Below are 21,719 nucleotides of genomic sequence, written 5' to 3'. Positions count from 1 at the left end.
CCCCCGGGAAAGAACTAATACAGACCGAGAGAACAGGCTGCAGGTACCGCCCGCGAGGCGCCACCGCTACTGCCTTAGACCCCCCCCCCGCGCCCCGACCCGGCGCCTGCAATCGGCGGCGTCCCGCTGAGCCCGCCTCCCTCGGCGCAGTGCCCGCTGGGAGCTGTAGTCCGCCGACGCCTTCTAGCCGCCATCCCCAGCCAGCGGGAGACTCCGCTTCCCGTCGGCCCCCGCGCAGCGGGCCGGCGCAACGCGGTGGCTGTGCTGCCGGGTGCCGGCAGTGGTAGCGCCGCCGTCATGGGCTGCGGGACGCGGCTGTGCCTACTGGGTGGTGTGGCCCTATGGGCGCAGCGGCGGCGGGCAGCGGCAGCCGCAGCCCCGGAGCGGCGGGACTGGGACCGGGAGCTGGAGCTGAAACTGGTGCAGGTGGTGTTCCGGCACGGGGCGCGCACTCCGCTGCGGCCCCTGCCGGGAGGAATGCCGGTGAGGAGCGGAGCGGGACGGGGGCCGGGGCGGGTGTGCCCGATGGCGAGCGGCTGCCTTGCCTCCATCAGCCCTGTAAATGTTTGGGTTTTTTTCCCATCCCAAGGTACTACATCTGGGAGAAACGCGGGGATTTGCGAGTTCGAACGGGAAGGGATAGCGCGGTCCCGCTGCTGTCAGCAGGACGGGTGGTGGTGGAGGGAATAGCCGGCGCTGCGGCTGCGGGGAGCCCTCGGAGGAAGGACGTGGGGATGGGCGTCCCGGGCCGCAGCCACGGCTCCTCCCACTGCTCCCCTTTAGCGCTAAGCCATCCCCACGCGTTGGTGCTCAGCCAGCGTGCGCTGACATGCCCCGGTGCCACTGCCCGCAGCCGCGGACGGGGCAGCCTGGTGAGCCGACATACGGTAGTTCAGGTGCTGTGCTAAAGCAGTTTTTGGTGTGTAACTAACAGCAGCAATAGCGATTTCCTACAGGTCCTTCTCCTGTAAAGGGAGGGAAACGGGTGTGGAATCTCTTGCACTTCATCTGTGGACCATACACAGCAGAGCACATCTAGGATGCAGCACTGCTGTCTCTTCTGTGTGTGCTGTACAAAGATAGCTCCTTGCCTCGTGCAGCACAGAACAGCACAGCCTTGGTTTAATGCTCTTGAAAGTCCAACAAACTGAAGCACTGTTTGGTGGGTTGGTTTGAAACAGGTGGAATGGCATCCCACGCTTTTACACGTGCCTGCTCAGACTAAGTTTGATTACATGGTGACTGACCTACATGGAGGGCCTCAACCTCCCTCACCCTATGAGGAACATTACAGAAAGATCACATTTAAGGTAAGGCTGTATTTCATGGTGGTTTCACGTTCTCTCTGTAGACTGGTTTATTTCCATATTCCACTGGAGACCTTTCCTTTTCTTTGCACTTAGGGTGGTGCAATTGCAGGGCAACTGACAACAGTAGGGATGCAGCAGATGTTTGCCTTGGGGGAAAGGCTGAGGAGAAGCTATGTGGAAGAAGCCAGATTTCTCTCACCAACGTTTAAGCCTGCTGAAGTCTTGTGAGTCTCTCAGTTCCCTCCTGGACCTTCCCTTGCTTCCTCCTTCGTAACATGTAGTCCTGTGCTAGGAAATCTTTATGAGCAGCAAACCCTTCTCCATCTTACAGCAGTCTGGCTGGCCCCTTCATCTTGCACAGCCTGCTGAGCCAGGTACTAGAACTCACTCTGAACACAAAACATCCGATACCCCAGCAGTCCCGAGAGCCATGCCAGGGACAAATGCATCTCACCTATGTTTAGCCATTGACTGTGGTATTATAACCTTTATGGGGAGTGATGAGAAGCAGGTGTTTCTGGAGCACAGTTTAACTTGCTATAGATGAAATAGCTAAAGTTCAGTGAGATGAATCACATCCCTGCTGCTCACATCAGTAATGCTGGGAGCGAATGGTTTAGGATGAGATAAAAATTACACTAGAGAAGTGCCAATTTATCTCCACTGTCTCTGAAGGGAAGTTAAAGGGCAGAACCCTCAGTTCCAGCAAGCCCTCCCCAGCTGCAGCATGAAGGAGAAAGTGCTGCCTCACAAACTGCTTTCTCTCTTTCAGCATCCGTTCCACTAATATTTTCCGGAATCTGGAGTCCACACGGTGCCTGCTAGCTGGGTTGTACCAACAGCAGAAAGAAGGTTGGGGAGACTTCTGACCAGTGCCTTTCCTTTCTCAAGTCTTCCCTAGATGTAGATACCTCACATATCCCACCTCTTTCTGCCTCATGGTTGTTACTTCTTCCCTGGTTCTTTGCACCTGACCCTCTTCCCCATAGTCTCCTGGTCCTGAATGTTCTTTATCAACTTGTCACTTGCTCCCTCTCTTTGTGTAGCTTTCTGCTGGTGCTCAGCTTGGATCTGTTGCCTGAATGCTGCAGTTTCAGACCTACTGAGGAGGTTAGCATTAACCCACTTCAGAATCAAGAGGGCAAAAAGGTCTAGGTCCAGTGTTCAGATGCATATCTGAAAAGGTTTCTCAGAGAAACTCGAGTATCTCAGCCACGATCCTTTACAAGTTTGGTATCTGGAGTAACTCTCAACTGTATCCTGCAGTTGACAGTTACATGTATGTCCTACAAGTACACTCTTGAGTTTTGAAGATCTCATCACTGCTTCCTCCCTATTCAGTTCTAGGAGTAAATAGAAGTGACTTACCAGAGCTCCTTACACCTCATGACACAGAAACTGATTTTGGCACATGCAAACACTAAAAAAAGTGAACACACAAGTAGAAAACTTTATAAGGTTCACAGCAGACATCCCTATGGAATTAAATGCTGTGTGCACAAAACAAGTACAGTGGCTTGTGTTGCAAGTGATAGATAGCTCAGGGGGCATTGCTAGTTGACAACAATGGACTTGAGCACAAAGACCATGACAGCGATTAAAACAGTCTAAATATACAAGATGCAGTGGTGATGTGATACTTCCTTCTTGGTCCACAGGATCCATTGTCATTGTCACTGACGAAGCAAGCTCTGAAATCCTCTATCCCAATTACCACAACTGCCAGCGCCTGAAATGCTTGAGCAGGTAATTGCTAGCCATACTCCCTGTATGAGTTTACTGCTGCTCCATTTCAGCAGCAGTAATTTAAAAGAGCACATTTTCTTCCCATTTCCCAATGTCTTCCCCTGCCACTTACTGCTATTTGGGAATGGTTAGCTAGTTGTATAAAACACCTAGTGAGCGGAGTCATATACCAAGCAGTGACACCAGAAGGAAAAAAATACAGACGTTTTGACCAATTTAATTTAGTCTGTGTCTAGCAAACGCTCATTACTAGCTAATGTACAGCTATTCTGTGGCATTGCTGCAGGGCAGAATTAATGTCACCTACTTCCCTTAACAAGCCTTTCAAGCATGAACATATTGGGCCTCCTTTTTATATGCACAGTTTCAGGTTTGGGGGTTATTACAATATTCCTGTCACATTTATACCTCAAAGAAACTGAAATATACTCAGCCTTGACACATTTAACAAAGACTAATGAAGTAAAATAGGGAACATCCCACATAGAAGGAAAAACTTGCAGAGCCAAGTACTCCAAATGTCTGTGCCAGGTTGGGCACAGGGCGGAAACTGAACAACAGAGGCAGTTTGGTTGGATTATACATTAGCATATTTTTGTTCAAAACCTCAAGAGTTGTCAGAATTCACTCACAAAAGCTCATTATATAATCCTTTGCCTGCAGAGTCAAATGTTGCTCTTGACAGTGCAGAGGTGACAGCCCATAGAAGCAGTACATTCAGCCTCCTCTAGTAACGTCAACTGACCAGCAAGGGAGTAGACTGCAAGCTCTTCTGCTCCCCCCTCCAGCCCACCAAGAACATTTTGTGAACATGCCAGGGTGGATTTAAGCTGCAATAAGAAGCACTGCCCCAGCTTACAGGCTGCCTATGCCAGAACCTGCAGCATATTTGATTTCAAACAGAAACTAGAGATGTTCTTAAAAAAAAACACAACAAAACACACCACCCCCCCCCCCAAACCCCAAACAAAAAGCAAATGAACTTCTTACACCTCCTCCCCCACACATCAGAGTCAGAAAAAATAAAGCCTCTGCAACAGATCTAAAACCTCTGCAACAGATTTGAAGGACATGGCCAGCATTCATATTCTGAGCTACAAGTATCTAGGTGTTTCCCTTTTCCCACACCATACAGTAATCAGTTCAAAGCTCCTACCCTTTCTTCTCATGAGGCAGTTCAAGGCTACTCCCTGAAGACACAGACTTACACTGTTCCAGTATGACCAGATCTGTTAACTGATACACAACCCTTGCTCATGGGAACCGCTTCTGAGGTGTTCACAGCTCATTTTTTAACCCCACCTGTGAGAGCAGACAGATTCCATCCCTGACATCTAGACAATGTGTCTGCAACTTCAAAAATCCCAACATCAGGAATCCCTCAGTATCCTGTGGTGCTTTTCTTCTATCCCTCACTGCTGCAAGACAACTCCACTGGGCTGGGATCACAAAAAAGAATACGAAAGATAAAGTCTGATGTGTGAAAAGTTTTTGTTTTCTTACTTCGCTGACAGGCATAAGTTGAAGGATGCTCTGCAACAGCCAGGTATCTCTGACGACTTGAAAACAATTAAGGAGAAGATGGGTATTGACAGTGATACATTTGTGGATTTCTTTCTCCTCCTTGATAACATTCTTGCTGAGCAGGTGAGTTGGGCATCCTATCACAGAAAGAAACATCTGTTTATCAGGCACAAGAAACCATGGAGTGCCAACACCCGCTGATACCAGTGATACCCCAGTACCTTTCTACGCAATCCAGAAAGTTAACAGAAATAACATGGCCCTTTTAAAAACAAGATGCGGAGTCAGCCTTGCTCTAGGGTGGATGAAGACTCATCTCCAGTATTTATGTTCTTACACTGAAATCCACTATCTCTTTCAAGTATAAAACTAAAAGAACAGTTGGGTCTTGCTTAACAAAATGCTTTCCTTTTATTTTGTTTTGGGTTTTTTTGTTGTTTTTTTTTTGCAGTCAGCACCTAATGGTCATCTTAACAGTGGCTCCAGCATACTACCCATGAGCCAGATTGCTTCTGCAACTGGAAAGGGGCTGAGCATGTTTGTATCCCCTTAGTACCTCCTTTTTTTTTTTTTCTTGGAGCTAATGGTAATTGGTCTGGCTGTTGGTTGAATAGCTCAAGGCATTAATGTATTCTTAAGAACAAGCATCCATCCTCTTGGTGCACAGAGCAAGTCTGTGTGTTTAAAACCATCTTAGAACTCCTCACATGAATACCATAGCACAGTACTGTAATACAGATGCTGTAACATGAACAGCTGTTTTCTGTAGGCAGTCATCCATGTGTCTTCAGACTAGGCTTAGAAAGGGTCACAGAATCCTAAGGGTTGGAAGGGACCTCAAAAGATCATCTAGTCCAACCCTCTTGCAAGAGCAGGGTAATAAGTTCACACAGGAACTTGGCCTGGCGGGCCTTGAATATCTCCAACGTAGGAGACTCCACAACCCCCGTGGGCAACCTGTTCCAGTGATCTGTCACTCCCTATTGTTATGCTGCAACTTCTCCTTCCAGGTGCATAATTTGCCAAGCTGCCCTGTGCTGAAGAACTTCCAGCAGATGGTTGAGCGTCGATCCGTCGAGTCGCTGCTTTTCCTTCTGGAAGATGGTTCAAGGTGATTGCCTATATCCAGCCTTAAGGGTTGTCTTAGCCTTACCCAGGGTGGATGAGCCACACCAGCTTATTTTGGCAGATGGAAGTCCTTTCTGATCTGCTGCATTCCCCCAGCAGAGGCTACCGCCCCCTCATGAGGTTTGTACCTCAGCCATTGCAGTGTAAAGTCCAGTGCCTCAGGTCAAGAGTATGAGCTAGGAAACTGTGTCCATGCTGAAGAGGCTGAGACATGGGCTTACGTCCCGTCTTGCTGACGGTTGAGAGTAGTCTCCAAGGAACAGCAGTAAGCCATGGGATAGGCAGTGAATGCTCAGTTGCCATGTTGTTATGTGAACCTGTGTGAAAAGCAGAAGAGAGTAGGAGATGCTTCCGGCCTGAGGCTGCACAGAGAAGTCTGTCCTTGCAGATCTACAAGTGCACTATAAATTCCAGCCTAGGAAGTTCATCCCAGGGGTGGCACCTGCACAGCTAGGCTGAGGAGTGTTGGTGCTAGTGGAAAAGATGATGCCAGGCCCTGCACACATGTAACTGCTTGTAAAAGAATCTGCTGCAGTTAATTACCTCCTCCACAGCTGTTTGCAAAGGTGGCCGAGTTACCAGCCTAGCAGCTGTTTGTACATTCATTTGCAGCTGCCCTATTAACCAGCTCTTCTCAGGTGGTGGCACAGGACTTGCCTTTTCTGTTAGGGCAGTTGCCCTTAGACTCTTCTTTAACTTGTATTGGAGATCTTGGGTACTGAGAGACTGATTTCCCCCACTCCTACACCACCTGGGAAAACCATGGTCACACTCGCCCCCCCATTTCCACTGATGTGTTCACTAGGTAGAGGGAGTTTATTCACACCAGAAGTTATTTAAAGATCTCCTTTTTGTTCAATACTGAGATAAAAACTTACTTTTAAACATAGCTGCCACCTTCTTGAATCCTACCCCTCCCCACCAGAGACCCAAACCACTTCAGTTGCTGTGTTGCAGTTAAGTACAGTTAGCATAGCTGAAAACCATGCATCCAAAAATCACACCTAAGGAAACAACATAGCATAGAGCACATTAAGGAGTTTATATATAGTTTTCCTTTGTGTGGGCCACACCTGAGGAAATGGTTTGTTAACACCTCTCCCCTCCCAATCTGCAAACACATTAGAATGGTTGTGGCGACTATGCAACTGAAACAAACTGTTCCTAAACACAGGAATTGCATTTAATAGTTCTTAACTATACTCAATACACATTATCAATTTGTAGGAGAAAAGCAGGTTCCCAAGTGTTGGTTTAATTTAATTTGAAAGTTTAAAAACCAGTAGATTTATTTCTGCTTCTTTCGTAGAGAAGTTCTTCAGATGAGTGTTGGTCTCCTTTTCTATACCTTAAGGAAGAACATTACAGAAGCAGTAGATCCCTCATCTCCAGCTGAAAAGGCCAGGTACAAAGCAAATCTCTTCCTGTAATTGTTAGAAATTCTCACTTGCTGTCAGTGTGAAAAGCTGGTTCAGAAAGATGTTGAATGTGTGGGGTAAAGAGAATGAATGCTTACCTACTAGCAAAAGCCTGAGTGCTACTGGCTATCCATGGAGGAACAGAGCCGACATTTTAGGTTTGTTTTGTTCTCCTTTTTACCAGAAAGCTCATTCTCTATGCTTCTCATGACACTACGCTTATTCCTCTCATGGTGGCACTGGGCACCTTTGATCACAAGTGGCCACCTTATGCTGCAGATGTGACCCTGGAACTGTATCAGCATCAGCAGTCCAAAGAGTGGTTTGTTCGCATGTCTTACCATGGAGAGGTAAGATCCCAGGGGGAGTCCCTCACACAAATCTTGGGCTTCTGGTTTTGCCATGTAAAGCTGTGGAACAAGACTTGTTCTGGGCATGCCATCCAGCCAGATAACAGAGTAGGACACCTACGGCACGTCCATGGTAGCCAAGATCTCTTTTCTGTTGAGCTGGCTGTTAACCAAGGGAGTTTAGGCAAAGACTTTGAACTTTTCCATGTCTTCGCCATTCCCCTGCCACAGAATGTATCGGTATCAGCAAAAAAGGGCTTTGGCAGTGCACAAGATAGGTGATTTTGTCTTTTTGCCTTTGCAGGAGCGAGTGATGAAAGGATGCAGGGCAGGTCTCTGCCCACTCCAAGAATTCCTACAAGTTATTTCACAGTACTCGGTCAGTCCAGAGGAGTACAATAGCCTGTGCTCCCAAACAGAGGGGAATCAGCAAGCAGACTCATGATGAAGTGGGCTTAAATTAAAAATAGTTTATTGCCACAATCTTTGCCTATTTTTTCTTCCATATTCCTGCCAGCCTTCCCTAGTCTAAAGGTGTTGTAGATGAAGGGACTTTTCCCTACCAGACACAGGGTGGCACAGTGTCACTTTTCACTGCTAGCAACAAGATGAAAGCAGCTGTGTAATAGAATGGCTTGAGTTCACTTCTGAGGTAGCCACACAAAAGCACAGAGAGGCTGAAAACAGCAAGGGAGAGAACAGACCTTTTCAAATTGCCCTGCTGCTTCAGGAATACGAGAGAAAAATCTGTTCCCTGTATGCTGGGGCTGTGGGATGAAGTCCAGCTTGCTCTGTGTTACCAGACTGGAGAGCTTTGACATAACAATTGCTTCTATGCATGGCGAACTGCAGAAGCCACTGTGCCTTTCCCTGTCTTTTGTCATGTTGGAGGTTTTGCTCTGCAGACAGATGAACCTCCAAAATCACATAGCATTTAGCTACCAATCTCCTTGATGGCATTTTTGGGCACACAAAACCTCTCCAAAGGGACAGAAAGCCTCCAAGCGTCTTCCCTGCACTCTTTTAATTATGGAAATCTGCTGTGAACAAGCAAAACAACCACAGTGGGCCAAGTACAAGAACATGCACTCTTGGTGAACTCTGCTTAATGTGCTTTAAACAAGGAAGTCCGGGGAGCTGCTACTGACTTTGGCTTTGAGCAGCATTGCATCTATTCTGCACTTGTTGAAACAGGAACACAACCAACAGAAGTGCTTCTAACTGAAATGATAATGCTTTTCCCCTGTAAGACAGTATCAAGGATCACTATGTTGTCAAACCCCTCATTTTTCAGTCAGTAAATAAAACCTGTATCTTGACCTACTTTCTCTGGCATATGTAAAGGCTAAAATAGGGGAACCACTGCCTAAAACGGCCCTGCAGTTTTGGTTCTGTGTTACCCCTTTTCACTTAGCAAAACCAGACTGCAGTGATGTTAATGTAAGTCATTGACAGATACATGACTGGAGGCACTACAGTGCCTTCTCCATGAGAAGTGTGGGCTGGATTTACCTCTACTCTTTCATTAGCCTGCCCCCACCACAATTACATGTTGACACCTCACAGTGAGCAGAATAATTTGACTACTAAATACATTGCTGGAGGTCTCACTGCACTGCTATTAGAAGCAGTCAAAAAAGCAAACAAAACATTGTCATTTTCCACCAAGTTTTTATACAGCCTAGCAACAATGCCATTATATAAAAATCAATGTCCTACCCTTGCATAAGAACAGTGTGTTCTGCTCTCATCAGCTCTCTCTTTATGCATGGTATAAATCATATGGAGAACACTGATGGAAATATTATGTATACAACTGTAAGTTACTTGAGAGGCACAGACTGCCTCCATGAGAAGCTTTGGCCATACCAGTAGACAAGAGGAATTCAAATACCTTCTCCTAAAGAAGAGCTAGGAGCATCTCTCAGCAAAACTGACCAGCAGCCAACCAGGTTAAAAACTGCAACACAGAACTCAGCAGCACAAGCTGAGCATGTAAGATAGCTACACAGTACTGCATTCACACTGTTAAGGCAATCATATCACTCCAGGCAGGGTAACAAGACATTTCAGTAACAAGACGACCAAATATAGGCCAGCTTCTTGGCACTAGCTAGGAAGAAGCCTCCACTGGGAACAGGTTACTTCTTTGTTGTCTCCTGCAGCATTACCCTTCCTCTTGGTATGGAAGTGGTTGGACCATGCATTAGTCTCATCCCACTGAGCAACTCCATGGTAGCCATGGCCCAGAGTATGGAAGAGAAGTTATTTCTGACCACAACTAACATAAATAATGTTTTCAGAGGAGGATTGGTGGGACAGAGTTTTAAGACACAGGTAAGTGGGAAGTGCTGAGCTGCAAACACAGCATGGAAGAGCCGAGGCATTTCTGAGAGCATGGAACAAACATTTACAGAAATAAACAATTCCATAAGGAATCAGTGCATTCACATGAATAGGCAGACTCTCTGCAAGAACTGGGAAAGACAAATCCCAGGGGACAGAAAAAAAAAATCCAAAACTTTCTTACCCTGTTGATATAAGACCTGCTCCTGACATGAGCAGCTAACATGTTCAACCTCACGTTCCCTCAAGCCTCCAGGCTCAAGCTGGAGCTGCTATCCCAAGTCAGGCTGCCTCCCTTGCCATTTTAGTACAACACAGTTAACACAGGTTGGTCAACTGAAAACTAGAAGACTTTTTGTCCATTTTGCATTGCAAACCTATCCTCATATAGTATGTTTCATTTAAGGCAGTGGCAGTATAGTAGGCAATCATCAGGAAAGACAACTACTTAAATTTTGGGGTTTGTTTTCTCAGGTAAAACATCCTCTTTTAAAGCTTCCAGTACACCAGACAACATAGCATCACTTTCCTTTCCTGACTCATGCTCTGACTCGGACAACAACAATGGTAAGCTTAAAACCTGAGTGTGTAATCAATCATGAGGACCTACATCTCTCTGCACAAAAAGCTTGCTGGTTGAAAGTCAAAGGAGATCAAGAGGATAGTAAGCCTGGTGTATTTGTCAATAAGCCCAACATAATAAAGATAGAAGTTTGAGTTTGGGTCTTTTTATTAAGGCTTGAAGAACACTCCTAATAATACACTTCAACCTTAAGTGGAAAAAGCATGATAAAGCTAGGTGTTACACAGAAACTGAAGTGACTGGAAATTATGTGCACTGACTCAAACCTGAAAAATCTTTCAATTAGAGGTCACCTCACCAGAAAGATGACACAGCACATATGCAAGACAACTTACCTTTTTTTGTATTAAGAGTTGCTACCAATCAATACAGTGAAGTACACTCTACTAAATACAGGCCTATATCAATCATGGATCATTTCTACTCAAGCAGTATCAAAATAGGGAATAGGTTTCAGCCAACAGCCTGCCAAGGCTGTGAAACGGAAGCGTTCACCATTGGGAGCACAGAAGTGAAAGGCAGCCTCTTCTGCCACCACAACAAAAACCAACGTAGCAGACAGCCAGCATACCAAGCACCACAAAAATCAAGCCCTGTGTATACTATATTTGTAGTAGCCCCGACACTGTGGCACGACAAATGTTGTGTTCCAACAGTCTAAGAAGCGTGCTTAGGGTTACACACTTACCCCAGGAAGAGTTGGGTACCCACATCTGTTCCAGGTCAGGATACTTACATTGTACCAGAAGCACTACCAGCATTTGAATCCCAGCCAAGGCTGATGCAAATTAGATCTCCACATCCTCATCTGTCTTCTGAAATGCTCCCCATTAGATACCACCAGGAGGTCAGGACTAAACTCTTAAGGCTGGCTACTTACTTGTCATGTTCTTTGGTGGATTAGGTAGCCCATGATACAGGTACAAAGCTCGAGTTTATTTGGAGGGTGCTTAAACCTGTCAGTGTACTTCACAGATGACCTGTTTGCAACAGTCTACTACCTTAAACAAGCAAATTTCAAATAGTTTAAACTTTTGATTTAGCGGGCGCATTACTTTGCATTTCAGAAGTTCACCATCTGCTGGGTTTACCTTTTAAGTCTCTCCGTGCTCCGGCTGCGCAGCCATCTGGGATGAGATAATTTGAACAGCAGACTGTTTCCTCCCATGTTACTAGAGAGGAAGAGCAGCCAAGCATGTATGAATAAAGCCTATTTCATTCTTTCAAACAAAGGTGGAGGAGGAGGAGGATTTTAAAGTTTAAAGAAAAAAAAAAAAGGATGGGAAGGAAACTAAAAATGGTAATCCCACTTTCCGTCTCAACTGCACCATGACTACCAGAGCTGAGTCACAGTTACTATTGATTACAAATAAGAAGGAGAGAACAGAGCCTGACTTACAGATCCCAAGGTGAATTTTCAAGGCTGGCAGCTAGAAAGCTTTTGCATTTGCAAAGCAAAAAGGGGAGAAGTAAAATCACAGCAAAACAAAGACTTTCAGTTTGTATCTACCAAGTCATTTTTTCTGAAGCCACCTAAGGCATTAACATCTCGTCCATCAGCTACTGAAAACCAGGTAGCACCCCTAAGATTAAGTGCACCAACATGGACTCAGGAGAATCCATGACTTTTGTTAAGATACCAAATGCATCTTAAGTTAGACAGACGCAGGAGTTTTAATCATCCAGCATCTTTAAAATGTATTGTTTCACTGTCAAATGATTCTGAAACAGTGAATCCACCAAGCTGATTTTTCTAGAATAAATCACAGTCACCTCAAATCCTTTGCTAGTCAAAACACCAGATCAAGCAGAAGAGGCACTGAGAAAGACTGTTAAAAACCAACCAAACAAAACTGAACAACAAACCCCCCACCACACACACAAAAAACCAGGTTATTTCTATGTCAATCAAGAACTTCGCTTTGTTCAACATGGTAAAACCAGTCAGGAGTCATGGCAGAACACCTAAAAAGGTTGTACTGTGACAATTCCCATGCAAGGTCCTCAAAAGGGAGCTGTGCAACCACCATTTAAAGAAGAGGCAACTCCACTTTGCAGACATAACACTGTGTCATTGTCAGCTCTCTCTAAAATCTTGACAAGTCCCTGCTTCAGGCACACTGCTTGTCTTGTTAGAGGGAAGCACCACAACATACAACCTACACTTTGTCAAAAGAGTAATTCTCACCCAAAATCACTGTAAATTTGCATGACAGCACAAAGGTAAATTGGGAAGCAGGCAACAGAAGGCTCTGAGGCTTGTGTGCCTCTGACAGTGCATGGTTCCATTCACTTTGTAACACTATCAATGAAATTTGGGTAAGCCACTGACAGCAATTCCTTTTCCACCTGTTAAGGATCAGTTAATTCTGCAAAACTCTCACATTCCAGCGTATTAAAGGCATTCATTCTCCACGTGAAGTTTCACACTAATAGCCAGCTCTCTGAGGAAACTATTCATTGAAATCATTTCAAGTAACAGTAAGTGGAAGGAAGCACAGAGTTTACACACTTCACATACAGCGCTGGAGGACCAGAGAACAGACAGCCACAGAGCCCACACCCTGCCCTGCAGATCCACAGTTGGCTCATCCCAGTCTTCTCCAGAAGGGTTCAACTCCCAATCCATGTTTCCTCACCTAGTCTTTCACTCCTCACAGACAAAACCATAAAAGCTTCTTGCTGAAATCCTCTCAAGAGGCAGGTTTGAAAAGACAAAGGATTAGGAAGCGATCAGTGAGAGCTATGGCAAAGCAACAATTTACCCAGCAGGGGTGTCCTCATAAAAACTGCTCACTGGCAGTTTCTCTCTCACCTTTGTTATTTAAGTTCATCCCCAATCTCTCAGCCTCCGAGAGGCCCTACCCAACCCAAAGCCCCCACAGGGACACACAGCCCCAGTGCCTTGCACAGTGCCGGACTCCAGGAAAGATCAAACCCGTGTACCTTGTAGTGCTGCAAACACTCACCAGGAGGAAGTGATGGAGACAAGTTTCATCCATTCCTAGACCCTCAATAAGCTAAGATAGACAGTAACTATCACCCTGAGGCATTCTGAAACAGGACCTCGCTCCAAGGAAAAACAAGCTCAGCTCAGCATTAAGCACACATAAGTACCTCACAAGAAACATCTGCTGCCCACAAGACCACACTGCCAAAACTTGCCCCACCTGGCCCCTAGGCTGGCTGTGATCAGAAAGAAGAGCAAACAGTCACCTGGCCAGCTGTGTGATGTACACAGAAACAAGTGGAATGGATAAAGAAGACAGTTCATTTTTGTAAGAAACAATATATTTTATTTTTCTGACACCACAGCCCTGGCAAGTGGTTTTGTACCAAATTTAATGGAGGTTACACAGAACGTTTTACGCTGGGGAGGAAAAAAAAACAACCGCAAAAAAAAATCCTGGATAACTTTTAGTGTCTGTTCCACTCCCACATTAATAAAATCACTTGGGGTTTCTAAGAAAAGGAGATTAGGAAACAGTGAGAGAGACTACTGTAGGATGTAACAGTGTCCAAGTCCAGACCTTTCCTAAAAGTGGGAAGGCTCCCCACATGAGGAGAGGCTCTCCTAGATTTACTCCCCAGAATAACACAATGTATTGCAGCTGCCATAGGAGGAGACAGAAGGGGGACGGAGGGAGAGAGAAGCCTATTTAATAAAGAGTGGGAGGGAGAGACAGAAGGTGCTGGACAGCACGCCATAATTTGAAAAATATGTCCTTAACTTATTATTTATTTCTTTTAAAAGATTCCCCTCACTGAACTTAAGTTCCTTTTTTGTGCTTTTCATTAATACTCTGCTCTGAGGTCGTAGTTTGGTTTTTCTATACACTGGAGTTGAAGGAAAATAGTCCAAAGTTCTGAAGATGGATTCTCCACCTAAACAGCCTAGAATCCCATTCTCCTCTCACCCCAAAGACTAAAGTCTCTGCTAAAATCCCTTTTACAATATAGTACAGTACACAAAGAAAAAAACAAAACAAAACAAAAAACCAAAATAACCGAGAGTCCTGGGAGAAGCCAGTCCGAAGGACGTAAACATACAGAGAATGGTGCAACTTGTGACAAATGGCAATTCTCAAAATACAGCTACAGATTCTCAAAGCAGGTGCCTCACGGGATACCCAAGTCCACAAAAATAATTTTTAAAAAATAAATCTTAAAAAAAAAAAAACAACAAAAAAAAACCCCAACCTGTTAAAATGATTTTTTTTCTTTTTTTCCTTTTTTTTTTTTTTTTAAGGTAATTCCATACATTCGAGATTTCCCAAAGCGTCCTCTGGTCTCTTTTCACCTATTGCATGGCCAAACTGTACTCCTGAAGCTCTCAAAAAAGCCCTCAGGACTTGGAATCTCATCTTGACAAGGATCAGAAAGTCCAGTCTTATGGTAGCAGCTTAAAACATCATGTTCCCTGGGTTTCCAGGGCCTTGGCTAAATCCTCCCATGCCAACGTCAGCAGCCATACCTCGGGGCCTCATCTGTGGGGGAATCATGATGTTTTGTTGGGGTCCCATCATGCCCTGCATTGACATCATCATGCCAGGTGACCCAACAGGCCCCGGGTGGCTGTACAGCCCCGCAGGGGCTCGGTCCTTGCCTGGGATCATGCCTACGGCGGCCACAGGGTTACTCATGAGTGCGGGCTGCCCAGGCATCGCCGTCTGTGCTGGTGACATCATGCGGTGGTGTGGCCCCATCATGCCCTGCTGCAGAAAGGCGGGCGGCCTCATCGGGTTATGACTTGGCATGGATGGAGCCGTCCCAAGAGGGATATCCGGAGTTCCCACTGGCCCAGGGCCTCCCATGCCAGGCAGTGTTAGTCCCATCCTCGGGGCCTGCTCTCCTATCATCCCCTGCATGTGAGAGAAGCCAGGCCCAGGACCCTGCGGCTGCTTGCGGCCCGGCACCTCCCCACGAGGGAAATACTGTAGTGTCTGGCTAGGCTTCTCTGATGGGATAATCCTGGACAGGTCAAACTCAGGTATTCCCGTGGCTCCAGGACGGATCACCTCCTGCAGCTCTGGATCGGTGAAAACCGAAGGCATATTGTTTCCAAGAACCGTGAAGGAGTCTGGACCACCAGGGCCTCCAGTCTTGCAAAGTGCTGGATCTGTCGAACTTTGGGGCAGGTTGGTAGGACGCCCCAGAGGACCTTCTCCGTGGAAGCCCATTCCTGCTGGGAAGTTGCCTTGTCCACTGCTGGGCCCGTTGTGTGGAAATGGCACCTGCTGTGGTGGGGACTGTACAGGAGGGAACCCCTGTGGGAAGCCCAGGCGTCCTTGAGGTACCATTGGAGACTCCTGGGAACTGTGCCCCATCATCGGGTTGTGTGACATCAGGCCAGGTCCCACAGGGACCCCATGAGGAGGTATACTGGGTCCCATAGCATTTGGAGAGGGCATCTGGTTGTTATGGGAAAGAGGCTGGGTCATTCCCATTGGGCTAAGGGTTGGCATTGGACCCACTGGGTTTGGACCTGAAATTCGAGGATTCTGAGAATTAATGCCCATTCCTAGGGAAGAAATAAGGAATTACATTTAGAGAACAACCAATAATGATCAACAAAGCTACCAGTGAGCTTTCTGCAAGGTTACCAAGTCTGCGCACACACACACATAAGCAAAAAATTAGTGCTAGCAAAAAAACATCAGTAGTGGCTCTGCAAAATGTTATTTTAAGCAGAGAACTGATGCCACCTGCACAGCTGCCTCCCTAAGCAGGAAGTGCCTAAAGCCTGCTCTGTAAATAGGATCTCAATCCAATTCATACTTTTACAACTTCCCTGGCCATCCAGATGAGGCAGGCAGATAACAAACATGTCTGTGCCAGATTATCAGCATATGGACGCTTGCCCACTGGGAAGTGACTGAATGTCCTTTCAAAACTCCAGAAGTGATAAATGAGGTAACCCATGTAAGACAAGGAGGAACAATCAATGAGGTTAATGAGCTGTCATCAGAAACTTATTCAATTAGGCAGCTTCCCCAGGTATATCCAGTCACACTGATCATTACTGCGTGAAGCACACAGCAAAGCTACAGGTAAACTCATCAAGAATTCATTACCAAGTGCCACTTTCATGATACAGCTACTCATCCCCTCTTTAATCTACGTCAATTCATTGGGTAGAGGGGCTACAGCTTACTTTGTATTTAATATGTACCCTACAAACATGAAGCTACCAGCAGTGACTGGATTTCTCCTCTGAACATGTTTACCCACAAGGCAGCCCCACAATGTTTTATTTTACTTTTCCTTTAACTCTCTCAGGCAGGGACTAGGACAGTTTCCCCTCAGTCCTGGCTGAGGACACCTGCCATTACACATTGCCTATATGAAAAGATGCATGTTTTGAGAAAGCACTCTAACACCCTCTTCTATAACAAAGGCAATCCACGAAACCCAAGAATAGACCAGATGATGCAGTGTCATTCAGCACAAGCTCTTGTGGCTTCACCACAAACTATGAAGCTTCTATGACACTGCCTCTTAACACAGGGGAAGAACGGTTTCCTCTGTTCTCTCTCTACTCTACTCCCACGAGCAGCCTTCACTCACACAAGTAATTCCAGTATGCCTGCATAAAGTCTCTCCCATACAGAACAGCTTTCCACATTAGACATTTTCTGAAGGACAGAGTAAACTGGTTGGAAGGAGAACTTCTGTCACCTCACTTCAGAGAACTGCAACTGCCCTTCTCAAAACTAACCCATGGCTATATATTCTTCAAAGATTTTCCCCTCTCACCATCTTCATTTGACGAAGGCCCCATACAGACATCCTCACTGTATTGCCTGACAGCTTGGTCTTATGTGTCTTTGAGTTTCTTACCTGGTACGCTGTTCATAGGTGGCAAATTTGGGGAGCGTGCTGGAGGGGAGTCATCATCTGAGCTGGCCACAGTTTTGATGGCATCGTGATAAAGTGGAGTAGAGCTGGGCATGGCAAATTTGGACATCCTGGACATCATAATGGAGAGGGGATTCTGGGAGAGGGTCGGCTCTGGAGGCATTGTGTAAGGACTGCTAGAGGGAAGGTTTCCAGGGAGAGTCACAGGAGCGGACTGGCTGACTGTGGAAGGAGGTGGGCCACCTTAGGGAGGAAAGAAAAGAAAAGGAGGACTAATTTTTTTCCCCTTCTTACCATTTTTTCCCCCTTAAACCCACCTCTTACACATCTCAAAAACTAGAAAACCTTTTTACTGCAAGAGACCATGTGACTAACGCAGTCAATGCTTGTGAAAGATAACCAGAAAAATGACCCTATTTGTCAAGATGGTTAACATCTCTTATCCCAGATTCTGCACTTCTACTGGAGCTATCCTGAGCCTCTACAAAATTACATGAAGAATTCTCAGGTAACTCTGAAAATCATACTGTTCAACTTCCATACACTGAAGACAGACTTAGGTACCAGGTCCAGCCATAAAAATCAAAATCTACAGTATTGTTCCTACATACACCAAATGCCAACTGTAACTCCCTTCCTTTTTTCTTTAGGAGGCATCAACCCAGAACAAAAGACACAGCATAATGAAAGCTGTAGCAGATAAAATACTGAGACATGTGAGCAGATTTCTGACAAGCTGTACCTGCAGCTACAAGTAAAACTCCCTGTTTATGTTTTATTTCAGGTTTCATATACACATATTTACTGCTTATCCCAGTGAAAGAAGCATTCTCTGCACCTTTTATCTTAATATCTTCCTTTGCTCTCCCCATAATAGAAATAACTGCAATTCCAGTTCCCTTTGTCCGTCACCGATGAGCTTCATGCCATCCAGACCACACGTGAAGGGAAGATGCTAAATTGAAGCTGTACTGTCACTGAAAATGAACTGCACATTCCTCAGCACCCACCCCCCAACAAAAAAAAAAAAAAAAAAAGGGAAAGGAGAATAGAGAATACAGAAACCTTTCAATGCCAAAGCATTTACGCCTTGGAAGAACTACACCTGAAAGGACTCATTAAGCACATCACCAGGTATGGCCTAAAAGAAGCACTCCGTTCTGGCTCATATGTGCCGGGGCTCACACTAGGCACGGCATCAGCAGCCGTGACAGACACCAACATTCAGGCACGGAGACCCGACCCCCGCCGGCCCCCGTGCCCGGCAGACACGTCCCGACCGCCGCCGCGCTGTTACCGGGAGCGGCACTAGAGGGCAACGTGGGCAAACGGCTCCGCCGCCGGGAGCCCGCTCGGTCAGCGGTGCTTGGGAGCCTGGAGTGAACTGAGCTGTGGCCGGAGGGGCGAGAGGGCTCCCAGGTGAACCTGCCCGGGAGGGTCTGAGAGAGGGAACAGAGGGCAGCAGCCCAGAGATGCTAAGGAGCAGGCAAGGCAGTGCCAGCATCTGCACACCGGCATCCCAGGCACAGCACGGCTCCAACATACCACCGGGTGCTCCACGTGGTGGTGGTTAGAGCTCTCCAAAATGGTAGAAGCCTGAACAAATGTTAAGACACCTCCCTGTCTGTGGTGGTACATGTAGGAAGCACTTACCACACCCAAACCATATCTCAGTACATACTGGTTAACTATGCCCAGCACAGTCTTTGTAGGAGCGTTTTATCTCAAAGTGCTTTCCTAACATCAGCAGGACCTTCTCCACAAAGCTGTGATCACCAGGAGCTATGGCAGAATGGCCATAAACCCCTCCAAGGACAGATTTCTCCCACCAACACGCAACATCTTTTCACACTTCTTGACCCCACCCTTTCACTTTCATGTGGGGACACACTTGAGCAAACCCACAAATACAAAGAGGGAGGAGGCGAAGCACTTGCACTCCACTCGCATAGCCACCCAAGGGACCCACAGTATAGCCTCCCTTCAGATGGGCAAAACGCTATCTAGCTTCTGCCACCCTGCAAAAACCTTCCTCCCCCATCTTGCTGCACAAATCAGAGTGTCCCAACACGAACCAAAGACCCAAATCCACTCTCAGAGGGCACTCACCCGACTCCACGTTCCCCAGCATGGCTGGAGAGGACATGGTGAGAGACGCCTTGTGGTTCGGGGGAATCCCAGGGCTCTGCAAAGGAGGCTTTGGAGATGAAGTCCATCCAGGAGAAGGTGCAGGGAGAGACGGAGACTTGAGGTGGACAGGAGAAGCAGCAGCAGACCCCAAGACAGGGGGGGACTTAATGGAGGCAGCAGCAGCTGCAGCAGTGGGGCCCGCGAGCATTCCTGCCAGCTGGGAGGGCGTCTGAGGGGACTTGAGGTTCCCCGAGGGAGACCCCATCATGGGAGACTGGACCTGGCGCATCGTGGGGGACTTGAGAGGGTTGATTCCTGGTGAATGCACCTGACCGGCTGCAGAGATATCCAAGGGCTTGCGGCCTAGGCTGCGCTGCACAGGGGGAGCAGTGTTGAGGCTATTAGGGTTACTGGTGGGATTGAGAGGTAGTGGCGGCATGTGGCTGAGCCGGTTGTTAGTCCTTTGGTCAGGCCCGATCTGTTCTCTGAGATTTCGGAGACCAACTCCTGGGCCCTGAGACATGGGGAGGAAAGGCCGGGGACCCATGCCATACTCTTGCTGCGGGTGCTCTCCAAACGGCAGTGGCACCATTTTCTGCTGAGAGGAGAGCATCTCCGGCACAACGGGGCGCAGTTTCATCATCTCTTCCGGCACGACTCCTGCCTCCCTCAGCTTCTGAGGGACCAGGGGTGGATTGGAGCCCATGCTGACACTCATGCCCATGTCCCCCTTCATGCTGCCAGGGCCCATCCCGAACTCCAGCTCCCTGCCAGAGGCCATTTGTGGGGGTATTCCTTTTGGGAAGTCCCCCCTGGAGGGGCTCATTGGCCCTTCCACTGGCATGCGAGGGAAGATGGGGTTGCTCCCAGGCTCCATGTGTCTCTGGGAGGGCATCATTCTGTTTATCTCCATGCTGGGCCTGATGCTTTCCATGTTCAGGCCAGGAGGGAGGCCCATCTGCTTCTCAGCCAGCTGCTGCTGATACAACTCTTCAGGCAGACCTTGTGGGTTGGGGAACCGCTCCCCTCGGCCAGGGCCGCTGAAGACACCCTGGCCAGGAGGGAAGTTTCGGCCATCTGGGATTTTTGGCACATCATCTGGCCAACTAACTCCCGAAAGCCCAGGCCGTGAGGCAGAATTCGGGACACTGGGGCCCTCCATGTCAGGGTTCATCATTCCTGCAAAACCAGGCAGGCGCATCTGGCTCCCAGGCACATTGGGATGCGGGGCCATGCCCCTGGGGGGCAGAGAGTGCGACATGTTCATGCCTTCAGGGAAGGGCTCTGGACCCCCAGGTCCCCAGCCCTCCCCAGGGGTCATCTGGTAGGGAGGAGGAGGGCCTCGGACCACTCCACGTGGCCCATGCTGATGGACCATCATGTCCTGCAGGGAACACTGCTGCACCACCACCTGCTCCTGCTTCCTTCTCTTCTCCTCATAGAACTCCTGCTGCAGCTTGAGCCAGGCCACTTGCTCAGGAGTCATGTGGTCCAGGTGGTCTGGGCCTATAGGTCCTGACTGGGAGTTCATTGGTGGTGGCCCCATTTCATCTGGGGAAAAAGGCATATCCCTGTGTCCTTGAGGGCCAAATGGGGCCCCTCCGTCTGTCCGAGACCCTGAAGCTTTGCCTAAACTTTGGGATTGAGCCATCATAGCCTGTATCGGCCCTTCAGGTTTCTTTTGGGGACCATCCAGAACCCCAGCATTTGTAGGTGGCCCCCCACTTTGCCCTCCTGCAAACTCTTTTTCATCGGGGAAGAGCATGCGCTGTATGTCTCTCAGGGTCTGCAACGAGCGCTCTCGATGCTCCAGCTGCTCCTGTGACAGTCCATCTGGATTCTCACCCAAACTGGCTGGGTCCCCACCAGACACCTGCTGTGGAGGACCTTTGGGGTCTGCAGTGGAGCTATTGCTACCTTGGGAAACCGGGCTGACTGCTCGATTATTGGGGGTTGAACTCTGCCCAAATCCTTCTGTCTGCAACGGGGTAGAGTTGGCAGGGCTGCCCACAGACATCACTTTGCTTTCAACGCTCGGACTGTCCTGATCTATGGGACATGGGGGGGCAGTGGATTTGGATACAGGTGCTGACAAGGGTGGAGTCGGCTGCATTTTGGCATTCTGGGGAGGGTTCTGGTCCTGGGCAGCAGGAGGCTGAGCCTGTGGCAGGGGCTTGGGTTCAGTCCGAAGTGCAGTGATCTGGGGGTTCTGCAAGAGAAAGCCACACACTATCACCTGCTCTTCTTACAACCATGTCACATAAGCAGCAGTGCAAACAGAACATCCTGTCTCAACCCCACCAGCCCACACCTTGCAAGGAAGGGG

General features: G+C 47.7%; 2 protein-coding genes and 1 long non-coding RNA gene across 11 annotated transcripts in view; 2 read left to right on the top strand and 1 right to left on the bottom strand.

Annotated features, from left to right (window-relative positions):
- Nucleotides 1–293: 293 nt before the first annotated feature.
- ACP6 (acid phosphatase 6, lysophosphatidic) lies at nt 294–7,959 on the top strand. 2 transcript variants are annotated; one of them, XM_061453949.1, is made up of 10 exons: nt 294–483; nt 1,182–1,310; nt 1,404–1,534; nt 2,083–2,162; nt 2,969–3,056; nt 4,571–4,703; nt 5,591–5,691; nt 7,018–7,113; nt 7,311–7,476; nt 7,781–7,959. In XM_061453949.1, the coding sequence occupies exons 1-10, from the start codon at nt 298–300 to the stop codon at nt 7,919–7,921; spliced, it is 1,251 nt and encodes a 416-aa protein (XP_061309933.1). In that variant the 5' UTR covers nt 294–297; the 3' UTR covers nt 7,922–7,959. The 2 variants fall into 2 exon arrangements, with proteins under 2 accessions (XP_061309933.1, XP_061309934.1); XM_061453950.1 differs by lacking the exons at nt 294–483; nt 1,182–1,310; nt 2,083–2,162 and having other exon boundaries at nt 1,436–1,534.
- A 5,719-nt stretch (nt 7,960–13,678) lies between these two features.
- Nucleotides 13,679–21,719, bottom strand: part of BCL9 (BCL9 transcription coactivator) — a 59,181-nt gene continuing 51,140 nt past the window's right edge. For 7 of the 8 annotated variants that reach the window (XM_061453943.1, XM_061453944.1, XM_061453946.1 and 4 more), the window contains 3 exons: nt 19,373–21,602; nt 17,246–17,506; nt 13,679–15,926 (listed from right to left, as the gene is read on the bottom strand). In XM_061453943.1, the coding sequence (XP_061309927.1) occupies nt 14,809–15,926; nt 17,246–17,506; nt 19,373–21,602 (3,609 nt within the window). In that variant the 3' untranslated portion in view covers nt 13,679–14,808. The remainder of the gene's footprint in view (nt 15,927–17,245; nt 17,507–19,372; nt 21,603–21,719) is intronic. The other variant, XM_061453948.1, reaches the window with a different exon arrangement.
- Nucleotides 17,515–18,386, top strand: LOC133269539 (uncharacterized). Its single transcript, XR_009743486.1, has 3 exons — nt 17,515–17,823; nt 17,914–18,017; nt 18,141–18,386. It is a non-coding gene; the product is annotated as an uncharacterized LOC133269539 (long non-coding RNA).

This window comes from Pezoporus flaviventris, unplaced genomic scaffold (genome assembly GCF_033815535.1).
Source record: "Pezoporus flaviventris isolate CSIRO_AGI_PZ_B2104156 unplaced genomic scaffold, CSIRO_AGI_Pfla_v1 ptg000015l, whole genome shotgun sequence".
Classification (NCBI taxonomy): domain Eukaryota; kingdom Metazoa; phylum Chordata; class Aves; order Psittaciformes; family Psittacidae; genus Pezoporus; species Pezoporus flaviventris.
This window is presented reverse-complemented; position numbering and strand designations above follow the sequence as displayed.

Excerpts from the sequence above, each read along its gene's own strand:
- ACP6 (XM_061453949.1), top strand. The coding sequence starts at position 298 with ATGGGCTGCGGGACGCGGCTGTGCCTACTGGGTGGTGTGGCCCTATGG. Across the intron at positions 1,311-1,403 it reads ACAGAAAGATCACATTTAAG|GGTGGTGCAATTGCAGGGCA; the intron begins GTAAGGCTGTAT and ends CTTTGCACTTAG. Across the intron at positions 3,057-4,570 it reads CGCCTGAAATGCTTGAGCAG|GCATAAGTTGAAGGATGCTC; the intron begins GTAATTGCTAGC and ends CTTCGCTGACAG.